The sequence below is a fragment of the Atta colombica genome, unplaced genomic scaffold (assembly GCF_001594045.1).
Source record: "Atta colombica isolate Treedump-2 unplaced genomic scaffold, Acol1.0 scaffold12, whole genome shotgun sequence".
Lineage (NCBI taxonomy): Eukaryota > Metazoa > Arthropoda > Insecta > Hymenoptera > Formicidae > Atta > Atta colombica.
The window spans coordinates 5,304,076-5,316,516 of NW_017259206.1; the positions used below are offsets into that span (position 1 = coordinate 5,304,076).

Sequence of the window (12,441 nt, forward strand, 5' to 3'; positions counted from 1 at the left end):
ACTACCTATCTACGGTTTTTCTTTCTTTAATGTTGCTTCATTAAAGTTTAACGACTTATACCCTAATGTGTATGTGTTCTTTTGTGTGCCTACACATCTCCTTTTGTTGGATTCTGCATCTATTTTCTTTTTCTTCCTTTTTTTATCATTCTTTCTCATACACTCATACACATTCACACTCACTCTTTCTCTTTCTTTCTTCTCTCATTTCTTCACTCTCTCACTCGCATCGTGTGTAACGTAATTTAATATATAATAATAATTGTGTCGTTATCATTCTATCGTGTACTTTAACATTACTCTTCAATCGTTTCTCTTTATATATATAATATATTTATATATTTATATATTTATATCGTTTACTTCATTATTTAATCTTTATTATTATTTCTCATCATTATCATTATTGTTAACTATATTATTATTTATTATTTATTATTTTATTTTGTTTTATTCTTTATTATTGTATTATTATCATTAGCTCTAGACATTACGTTTCCCCCGTTCTCAGTTATTCTTGTTGTTTTTGTTGTTGATGAAGTTGTTCTTTATGATTCTCCCTTTCCTTCCTCTTTTGCTCTAGTTAGCGAAACCAAAGTCGTCGACGAGACCGGCCCGCCGTTCCTTCACCTGATCCTTGGATCCTTTCGCACTCTGCTACTTCCTCACTACTTTGCAGTGCTGGTGTTCTTTCTACCCGTGTAATATCCCGGGGATATCCCCTGTGTGATCCTTCGTATACTTCCTCGTATTTCATCCGACGTTTTCACAACGTCGATTTGTTCTCAATCGAGTTTCGCTTCGATCGAGTCTGGGTGCTTCTCGAGTAACTCTGGCACTGTGTCTGTGAAGACAAGCTTTCGCGAATATCCCGCGATAGAAGAAAACCCATACAATCCTGCGTATTCAGGAAAGCGAAGCTGACCACCCTATGGCGGGTCCTTCCTGGAGATCGATTTGGCTGAACTTGCAACGTCTATCCTGAGAACTCTGGAGAGATCTCTTCTTCTCCTGCGATGTCGATGTGCTGCCCTGTAAATCACTGGACGTTTTCTCCGAGGGATGAGCTTCGTGTACTGCCCGCCTGTCGAGCCGTACTTTCGCCACCGACGCCACAGCCACCACCAATCGCGGCATCGACACTTTGCTGCAAACTTGAGAAATAGCTCGAGGATAGCGATCGACACGTCGCGCAAGACGGACCGCTGGGATGAGACACCAAAACGACGAAGGAATTTCCAGCGGAAGTGCCGGCTGCTGGATCTCCTCCAGGACCTCCACCACCACCATCCGCGACAACGGCACTTTATCACCGCCCGTCCGGGCATCCCGAGGACGAACAGGAGGCAACGTATGGCGGCAAACCGATAGATCCCGGTCGAGTGTGGATCAAAGGAAACGCGAACATCGTTGAAGACCCTCCATAGGACAAACGTGCCCGAAAAGAGTAGGCTGGAACCGATTAACCGAAGGAATCCAAAAGGACACTCCAGGACACGGATATTGTACTGCAACGCGTTCGCAGGGAGAGTGATCAGAATTGAACAAAGCCAGAAAAATTGAAGGACAATCGATGGGTTCGATCGACCGAGCGAAGATGCGCTCGATATCGAACCGATGCGGCCGCTACCGCAGAATGCCGTGTCCTTTTGGCCGACGGTGGTCGAAGATGCCGTGGTATTGGACGAGGAAGGAATGGTGCTGGTGTTCGGATCGTCGGTGGATGTTTCCGGTTGACCCGGCTGCGAGCCCGGACCTACGGTCAAAACAATGTCGACCTTTGGCAACATTTTTTAACACTGCTTATCATGCTTGAACGTCCAACATAATTTATTCAGATAGTTCAGCAAAAATTATCTTCAGTATCTAGTTAAATTTTTAAGTATAAATTTTTAAGTACTTCAACAAAACTGTTACAAGTAATTGACGATAAATAACATCAGCTTGCTATAATATTTGGATAATAATTTACTAAACACAATTCTTAATCGAATTTTTTTGTCTACACTCTGTATTTATCCAGAGAGAAATAATCCTCACAAATCTCTCAGAAATATATTCGCAAACTTAAAAATCCACATAATTTACGTATTTACAAATAAATACTGTATTATACAAAAATTTATAGATGAAAAATTTTTAAATAAAGATTTTTTACTTTTATGAATTTTTTATCAAAATTTTGACAATTTATCAATTGTTTTAATCGATTTTCAGAGTTTTCGTCGCGTTTACCTGTAGAACCAGATTGAAGATTTACTGGGGGCTCGCACTGGGGTGCCGTCGCGGGATCCTGAAACTTGCCATGTTTCCACGGCTCCTCGCATTTGGTGCAGATACCCTCTTTGGTATCTTCGGAGCATACGTGGAAGCAACACTCATCGTCATTGATGCTGTGCAATGCTCTTGCGGCCTGCTCGCCGGTCTCAGGGATGTTCGGGTCTGAAATCATTGCATTTTCCAACGACCTCGTATGGATGGATGCATGTGATGGTCGTTCTCTTCACATCCAGAGGAATTTGTCAGAAAAAAGAAATGGCAAGAGGCACACAAATAAAGTCAACAAATCATAGTAATTATTTCTCGATAGTTTCTTTCGGAGGAGAGGAAGGAAAAATGCTTGTGAAATGTTACAGAATATTACAGAATATCAGATTAAAAACATTGTAAACGAGTTTCGATTCCATAAACAATTTAGTAAGCAATGATCTCTGCGCATACATATACCTATTATTTCAACGCGATTTTGTTGCACAAAGAAGTCTGGATCTAGTTGATTAAAAGCGGATTAGTTGGCACGCAGCCGCTGACAACTCGCCAGATTTTCTATAAAGGCCAATTATCAATTAATCCAAGATCGATCTTTCCAAGGACGATTCTCGTTCGCAACTAATTGGCAATCGACTTTTACGAAGAATTGCGAATCGACGACGGACGTTGCCAACTTACCTACCATATCTATCAATTAGAGTTTCTTCTTTCTATACGACAAACATCGCAAATAACAGGATAAATGTCTGATAAATTAAATTTATTTTCTAATTTATTTTATTCCGTATTTCTCTCCACATATTTTTTAGATTCCATACCTACGTTTCGTATTTAATTCTATCTCTTTTAATCAAGTGCTAGTTGCCCATATTAATTATTATCTTAAAATTCCATCTTTGTATTCCATTATAAATCTGTCGCGCCGCAAAGGTTTACACAAACAAAGAGAAGACAAAAAGGGAAAAGGTAAAAGATATTTTCACCAATCGTAACAGAAATGTGACAACAAAAAATGAAGGGTTGGATTGCAGCATTCGGGTTGGAATTACATCGGGCAATCTTGGGGTATTGATAGGCGCGGATGCAAAGGAATGTAAAAAAATGTCCGATAAAGCGTCCAATCTTCCAATAACCGCGCGGCACGCGTCCCATTTAACGCAGTTTATACTCAAACGCAGTGGTGCACCTCCGCCGTTTACGACTCTCGTATTGACGCATGAAAAAAAAAGAATAACGAGGAGATATTCAACGATTCAGAACATTCGCCCGTGTGTGTTTTGGTTATATTAACCCTTTGCGCTCTGTACGGTAATATAAATAGAAAGTGGAGCACCTCGTATAAAATTACAATCAATTTTTATGGTAAAAGATGCGAAGTATTGGGAAGTTTTTGCAATATCGTTTATTCAGATATGGTGAACGCTAAAATCAGGTTATTTTCTTTTTAACAACTAATTAAGAAAAAAATAACGTGACTTTAACATTCACCATATCTGGATTCACGTTATTGGAAAAACTCCCTATTCATGAAAAAAATTCTGCTAGAAAATCTTAGCTAGATATGGATTTGAAAATAATTTTGTAGGATTATTAAAATAATTAGAGAGATAAGTAGAGAGAGAAAGAGAGAGAGAGAGAGAGAGAGAGAGAGAGAGAGAGAGAGAGAGAGAGAGAGAGAGAGAGAAATTTAAGTATGATGAATAATGCTGCAAAAAGTTTTGATATTCTAGTAACTAATTCGAGCGTCTTACATAATTATTTTGACAGTTTAATAAAATTATTTTCAAATCTATATTTAATTAAATCTTTAAATGCTTCAACCAAATTGTTCTTCTTGTGATGTTAAAACATTTATCTCTTCACAGAAAGAATGGTTACTGAAGTATCTAAAAAATTGGTTAGATACAGATCTGAAAATAATTTTATTTGATCATCAAAATAATTATGTAGAACGTTTAAGCGTTGATGACAATGTTGCAAAAAGTTTTAATTTTAGCCACCAGTTTTAACGTGTTATATAATTATTTCATTTTAATGGTACAAAATGCTCATTTTTAGATCTGTATCTAATTCAATTTTCTGATATTTCAGCGAAACGATTCTTTTCATTATCGTTTCATTGTTTTAATAACTATTATGCCGTTATATATTATCGAGTTAATAAATCTCTTAATAAATACATTTCAAATTTGTCTCTTTCGTTTTGTGATTTATAATACAATTGTATCGAAATATCCATAGCACTGAGCGTAAAGAGTCAAGATTACCGGGTCAACGGGACTGACAGTGTCATGCTGGCAGAATGATAAAATGTCAGATAGTGAGAGACCGGTATCGTACTATTGGGGACAACACAGTGCGAAAAAAAATCCGTTCAAAAAATGCAGATACGCGCCAGTTCAATGAATAAAAATTGAAAGAATTCATATTATGGAAAATTTGTTATAGAAAATTACGGTGCGAGCCTGAAATGTCATTGATCGTATTACGAGCGTGACGCGTGGTGCAATAAGGCAATAATAATTTACACGAGTACGAAACGTCTCCACTCCCGGTATAAACGTCCGCATTGTTTCGTGGAGCTTATGCAGGGCGTTCCACCACGGCGATCATTTATGCGTATCTTCATGCAAATTTCTGTGCTGCGGTCTTAACGCTACGACGTGAACGCCAAATGAACGTTCATCATCGTCGTGAACAAGAGGAAGGACTGATAGTGGCGTGGATACTGGTTGCTTGTATCTCGTACCATTCTTTGCAAACTTACGAAGCAAACAGGGTGCCAACTGAACATTTGTACCCTTTTTCGAAATAACTCATTAAACAAGAAAAAAAATGAATAAATCGAATGAATACTTCGACTAATTTTGACATTTTTTGGTGATTATCTTATTGTGGTGTTTATCTTATTATCTTATTTTATGTGATTATTTTATGAATATCTTGTTTTTCTCTTTTCTTCTCTCTTTTTTTTACCTCTGCAAAGAAAAGTGGGTTCGCCGGCGTATTGTGTGGGGTATGCGGGGGCACGATCGCCCGGAAGGAAGTAGGGGCAACGTTGCTCCACGGTCTGGCAAAAGGATCGGCAGGGCCTTAATCTGGGGCCGGTCCAGCTGCCTTCCAAGGTTTTCATGTCTTTCGGACTCCTGTGAGCAAAGTAAGGCACCAGGGAGCTGCACACCCATTTCCTATACGCCTCCTGCAATCAGAATTATCATGTACCGTTAGAGTTAATTTTTTTTTTACAATATACAATTTAATTATATACACGCAGAGATACGAGAGAGATAATGTATATCTCCAACAACGAAATAAAATTAAATTAAACGACTTAAGATTTAAAGCTTAATAACTTATTACAGAAGGTCTATAAAACTTTGTCTAATTACTTCTGTATAACAAAATGATAATTAAAGGACATTAAACGTAAGGCGATAAACAATACGCATTTCTGATAATAGGAATTCTTTGATAATTAGACGTACACAATTAAAGTTGCAAGAGTTCACATCTCTGTGTAATAATAATATAAATTGTTCGTAAAAATTGTATACTAGCTTCATTATTATTTTGTGTGAAAAAATGCAGACTTGTAAAAAAAGTTCAGCAAAAAATTTTGTATTTTCAGTTGAGACTTTTAATACGAGCTTTTATGCAATTAATCTTCTCAAGCTATTCAAGGTGTAATTAACGCAAGCGAAAGATATATTACATATATTACAAAGAAAGGAATATTATAAAATAAGAAAGTGGAAAATGGATAAATTAACAACGTAAAGAACATTATTAATTTAATCCTCCCAGACTCTCAATTAATATATTTTCTTACTAACATGAAGCTTTCCTGCATTTGTCAGAAACATAATTTTCTTAAAAATGCATTTGTATGTTGAAACACGCAAATAATTATTAATATAATAATTTCTTTCAGATACTAATTGCATTTGCTTTAAAATGGATCTATTTGATTCAGTTAATAAATCTCTTTTATTATTCTTGCAAAACAAAAATATTTTATCTATTTTCTAGTCTACATTGTAAAAAATTGCAATTATAATGGATAATATAATTTTGGGATCCGATATTAAAAGTGTATATTACACGTAAAGAGAATTATAAAATCTTTTTTATAGTAATTAAATAATTTGTAAAAGTAAATTTATAAAAAAAATTTAAAGTTAAGTTTATAAAAATATTTACGTATTATATTTGCAAACAAATTACGTACAATTTCTCTTAATTTACATTATTGATATATAAATATAAAAATGCAGATATAATACGTGTGATATAGCATGATTTTACATATTTTTACTGTAAATTACGTAATTTTTATACATATTGCTTATATCATTTTACACACTTTTTTTTATAAATGTATATTTTATTCGTTTTATAATTTACAAGATTTAAAAAACATTGCGAAAAAATGAATCACAATGCCTATAAGTTTTGTTACTAGATCATCGATCTAACAAATTTATACATTCGCATTTATCATAATAGACGGTGAAATAAAAACTATGAGCTGTATAGAAAATCGAATATGCTTGAAATTCGAGTAAAAGCTCGTGCGAGATGATTCCAACGTTTGACGTCCCCAAGGAGATCATTGGATAGGTCAGATCCGTTTATAAAACGAAACTTGACGGCGAAAGGGCACCGCGGAAGAAGAAGAAAAAGGCACAGCATCGATGTCGATGTCGATGTCGATCTAGATATCCATCAAAATTAGCTGCTTCCCGCGGGACAGACTGGCGGCTTTATACGATCATGCCACGTTTTTCGAGGATTATTTGTCAAATATCAAGGATCTTTGAGATCAGCTAACGAAATCGGAATAAAGCATGTCGGTGTCTGACCCACATAGCCACCTTCAAATATGAACACCACGATGAAGTGCACATCCTTCCGAAAGCATGCTATAATTACATACCGACTGTGCGGGTCTTTTATTCACCACTAGGTTGTCCCTGGAATACCTACAAAACACGGCTAAAGTCAGAGGTAAATATACTGAAACATACTTCGAAATTTGAGAATGTGAAAAGAAGTGAAGTATTAGCTCTAATCACAAGAATTGTCACAAATTCCTCATCCTAAAATTCCATAGTTTTTCTCTAATTTCCAGACAAAATTTCATGACTTTCCTTAATGCTTTCAATATTTCGAAATTTTTTGTATTTTCATCCTAATTTGGAAACTGTCAAATATTTTGTTGAGAGAGCAATTTAATATAACAATGTAAATTAACATTGTTGACATTGTTTGCATTTAATTGTTAAGTTGATAATATTCTAAAACTACATGATTGCATATTAAATTTCTTTAAAGCGAAGAATTTTTATTTTCCAAAAATTTTGTAAAATTCTCTGATTTCTTTGATTTCTACTTTTATGGTAACCCATAATTATATAATTCTGTCGCGAGGGAAAGACGGACGCGAATTAATAACAGATACATTCTTGTTTTCGGATGAAGGATGATAAAATAGTTCCGACGAAAAAATTTCTTTGCATAATGCGCGCTACCTTTCAAAGTTATCCAACTCTGAACTTCTTCTTTTAAACCAACCCTGAGGGAGATATATACAGGTGTGACATGTTTCTAATGGATCTATCCTGCATACTAGGAAAAGAAAATTTGATCCGCAACGAAATTTGTCGTCTCTCCTCGACACGAATTTAACTCGCGAGTCCGACATTTATCGAAACCTTTTGATTTTCAACCGACTGTAAGCAATTAATCACCGGATGAATCCTTTGCCGAGCGAGAACGGACCAAATAGCGCATTTCAATTGGCGCAATTAATTTCTCGCACAGGGAGCCTGAATGTAAATAATAATTAAGAGGTACATGATTCGTTCTCGAAACACCCAATAGACTCCACCTTTTGGCGTAGTCCTTGAACAGAGTTTATTAAATTCGCAATATAATTTCGCGATCGCGACTGGAAAAAGGGGAGTAGATCAAAAGCGACAAGGGTTGAAGCGTCGCCGCTTTCCGCTGGGAAAACGTTGCGCACTGGGAATTCCGAAGATAAAAGAGTAGCAGTATTGTAACAAAAGTATAAGCAAAGCTAGGATAGAGGGTCGGATTTATAAATAGGCTAACCGAAGTATAGCTTTCGAGTTTCGTATCCCGAGGGGTCTTGCATCCTCTTAAAGCGAGCTATAAATAATGTAGATATTTCCAACTTTTTAAATATTTCGCTCCGCTGGCTTATGCGCAATTTATTGCATCGCATAATAAATATTATTTAAGATATATTTAAAAGTGACGACATTCAAGCTAATCAAAGCTTAGAGACTCAAGTCCCAAAGGTCTCTACACCATCTCTTAAAAGCTAAGTATAAATAATTCAGATGTCTCCAACTCTTTCGTTGCTGGATTATATGGAGATTACTTCGTTGCAAATCCATTGAAAGATATTTCTCTTAAAATACATTTAAGGAGTGACAGTATTTAGAGGTCTGCGCTTCCAAAAGTTGCTTTAAAATAAAATGTTAAAAGCTCTCAGCTGAGCTGTGTTCTTTTTTTCTTTAATTCATTAACAGATATTCCTGCTTCGCGAGGAAAATGTGGATCCAATTATGCAATGGCATCATTCGTGCTTGTATTTGACCGAGAAAAATCAATTCAACACGAAAGCCTCGGGCAATCGATATAAAAAAGAATATCGATTACTTTCGAGAGATATTCAACGAGATATGGATATTGACCTTATCGAGTATCACACATATGTACGATGCATCATCGAAATACGCAATTTTTTCGAGTGAAGAGCGCTGAATGAGTAACGAATTTCTGACTCGCTGGAACTATTAGAACGAAAATATTCTACAACGAGCAATATGCAAGAAATATTATATCTCACACGATCTTATAATTGCTGAACGTCAGTTCTTTTTATTTTGTCAAAGTTAAATTATAAGCAACATAATTAAACAAAAAAGACCACAAATGTACAATTTCCAGTTCAAGCAAATTGTAAAATTGCTTGAAAAATGTACAATTCACACAAAAATATTAGAAATATCTAATATAAGTTAGCTAACAAAAATTAATCAAACTAATCAAACGTCGAAACCCTTCAGAGAAGTCAAATAAGACTGGAGAAGAAATATTTTTCGTGATAGCGAAGATTCATTTCCGACCTTTCTGTCGCGTCGCTCCAATTCGCCATAATGGCGATGTCGACGAGGAATGGCAAAGGGAAAGGCTTGGTAGGAAGGCATGAGAAATAACCGGGACAACAAATGCGGAAATGCAAACGACGATACAGAGGAGAAGAGGGGAGAAAGTGGCGACAATATTATTCGGTGATTACTGAAATTATAATGAAAATTTCAGTTCACGGAAATGTATTAATATTCTCTAAAATCGCCTATATGAAAATGCATAATATAAAAAGTATCTTACACTTGTGTTAAAATCTCGTCAAAATTTTTGAATTTTTATTATAACATATCTGAATATAATAATTTAACATAACTTGATTGTGTTATTTACATATTTTAAATTGATATTTAACATTTTTTAAACATTGTTAAAATAACACAATTTGTAAATAAATGAAATAACATAAAAATAATATAGTTTTTAAGATGTAATTCTAGAATAAATAAGGAAAAAATAAATACGTATTAATTTAGCATATTATAAATGTTAATTTTGCTGAAGAAATATGTTTCCACAATATAGCATTATATTCTTGTGTCAATTTTATTTTCTACAATTTTAATTTATTAATTTTTTTATTCATTTTGTGTTATTATAAATTAAAGATTTGGATAACTGTTTAGAACACGTAAAATGTGTTAAATTCAACACAAATTTTCCACTATATAGTTTAAAAAGTTTAATCATTAATGATCAGTAATCGTTCAGAAATTCTTTTATATTTTATAATACAGTAATATTTTTCTATGAACTGACTGTTTCAGTTCTATGAAACTGACTATCAGTCAGTTTAAAAATAAATTTAAATATAAATTACAATAATTTTTTACACATAAAACATACAATAATTTTTTTCTTTTTCCAAATGACAATAAAATATATTTATTTAATTTTCACTCAATTAAGATTAGTTCTCGCATGACACGAACTGAGACTGCGGTTGCATTAGCATACGTCTCTGCTTTAATGCGACCATTAGTTTGTCATACGCTTTACCTTCAATGCTACAGCAGTCCTCTCGAGCAGTGCACGAGGATAGGGTGGCCCCGCCACGTAGGAAGATAGGTACTTACACCTGAAGTACCCTCCAAGCCGACTGACCCAATTCTCTCTTCTACCCGACGATCTGCATTGATGGTACGAACCAAACAGATGCGGTACCTATCATCCCTTTCTCCTCGTTTCAGTCTTCTATAACTACTTTGTGCCAATCTCTAATCTGTTCTCATTACTTCAATTCGTCTCTTTCTCACCCTCCGTTTCTTTTGAATATTATCTAATTATTAACGAGATTCTATTGCTGAATTTTTGCATAATTTATTTCCTTTTTATCTCATTTTTTTTAAATCTTAAGCTTCAAGCTTGAATCGGGATCTTTTTGAAGTTCTGTGAACACGAATAAAGTTCTCGAATCTTTCTCGAAGTTCCTATATGAAAACTGGAAATTCGTGGAAAACAGGGCATTTACTGTATACTTTTACATAGTACGTTTGATTCACTTGAAGATTACAAAGACGTGGAACTTCGTTTCAGCTACTCCGAACTACGTATTAAACAAAGACATACTTAAAGTAGAATTGAAAAGAAGAAAAGCAACAGGCGAATATTGCAGAATATTGCTATATTATGCAACATGCAATTGTGTTAGCTGCATATATGTTTTATATATATATAAAATAAACTATAATAAAATATGCTCGTTATTATATCATATTATATTTATAATATGTATATAATTACAATTTTCGATAATTTTTAAAAGAAACATTCTTGTTTTAGAAATAATTATATACATATTTCTATTAAATAAATAAGCACACCTGCTTGAAATACAGAAGATTCAGATTCGAATCTCAGTTGAGGTAATATTTTTTGCAATTATTTACAGGTTTTAAGATGTTTATCAGATTATTAAGATTTTTCCAAGATATGAATAATCTATAAGTATCAATATTATTAAATTGTTTGTCAATTTAATTTGTGACATTATTACTCTAATTCTATTAGGATTTCTCTATTAGGATTTCATTTCAAGACAACTGAAAATTAAACTTGATGCGCAATTTGCAGGATTGGATATAATAAGTATATAAATTTATACTGAATTATTTAAGCACTAAAGATCCAGTTTGACCATTTAGAACTTTTATTTCCTATTTATTGAGTATTCACATTATAGTCTTAGAAGATATTTTAAGTAAATAACTTTCAAAAATTTCTCAATTTCTACACTCCGGATGCTTTCCAGCAAGAGATACAGATAACAGATACAATGTTACAGAGTAAATCATCCTTGTTGTGTTTGCCAATGTTAAACAAAAGTAAAATAATCACTGTGTTACACTGTATCTCTTGCTAGAAAGCTGCAGGAGACCAGTTATATGTCATTGCTAAATTCGTGCGCGGATGAAATGCAAATGTATTAAATGCCGAAATTCGTAATTCCGAGAGTCGCAAAGCAAAAAGGGTACAAGAAGTAGGATAAAAAAAATTCCTCGCATCCTGCCAAAGGTACAATGGATAACGAAATGACAACGTAATCGGCGCGGGAAAATTCCAGTGCCGCAGTAAAAGAAAGATAGAACGAGTATTTCTACTATCCATCTGCCCTCGACCACCCGCGCAATCTGGACCAATCGTTATCATGTAATCTGACGGCATTTCGTGTAGTCTTGCCTAATCGATAACGAACCGTTTGTTTCGGCGAGATTAAAAATTAAAATTTTCGTTGTTTGAAAGGCTTTAATTGTGTCCCAGTATGACAAAAATTTTTTCATATACAATCATATATAACTCATCATATAAGTAAAATTATCATAATCATAATCATATAAGTAAAATTATATACAAATGTACATAATTATGTATAATCTATTATAATTATATATAATTTTATAAAACGATTGGTTTCTTTTATATAGTCATACATAAATTTAATAAACTTATTATGTATTGATATATTAATCTACATAACTCTACATAATAATT

At 34.1% G+C, this 12,441-nt stretch overlaps 1 protein-coding gene across 1 annotated transcript in view; it reads right to left on the minus strand.

The window, feature by feature from the left end:
* Window positions 1-503: 503 nt before the first annotated feature.
* The window catches only part of LOC108694236, a 94,565-nt gene continuing 82,627 nt past the window's right edge, over window positions 504-12,441 (minus strand). The window contains exons 3-5 of the mRNA XM_018203600.1: window positions 5,248-5,470; window positions 2,236-2,442; window positions 504-1,756 (exon numbers count right to left, since the gene is read on the minus strand). Of these exons, the coding sequence (XP_018059089.1) occupies window positions 930-1,756; window positions 2,236-2,442; window positions 5,248-5,470 (1,257 nt within the window). The 3' untranslated portion in view covers window positions 504-929. The remainder of the gene's footprint in view (window positions 1,757-2,235; window positions 2,443-5,247; window positions 5,471-12,441) is intronic.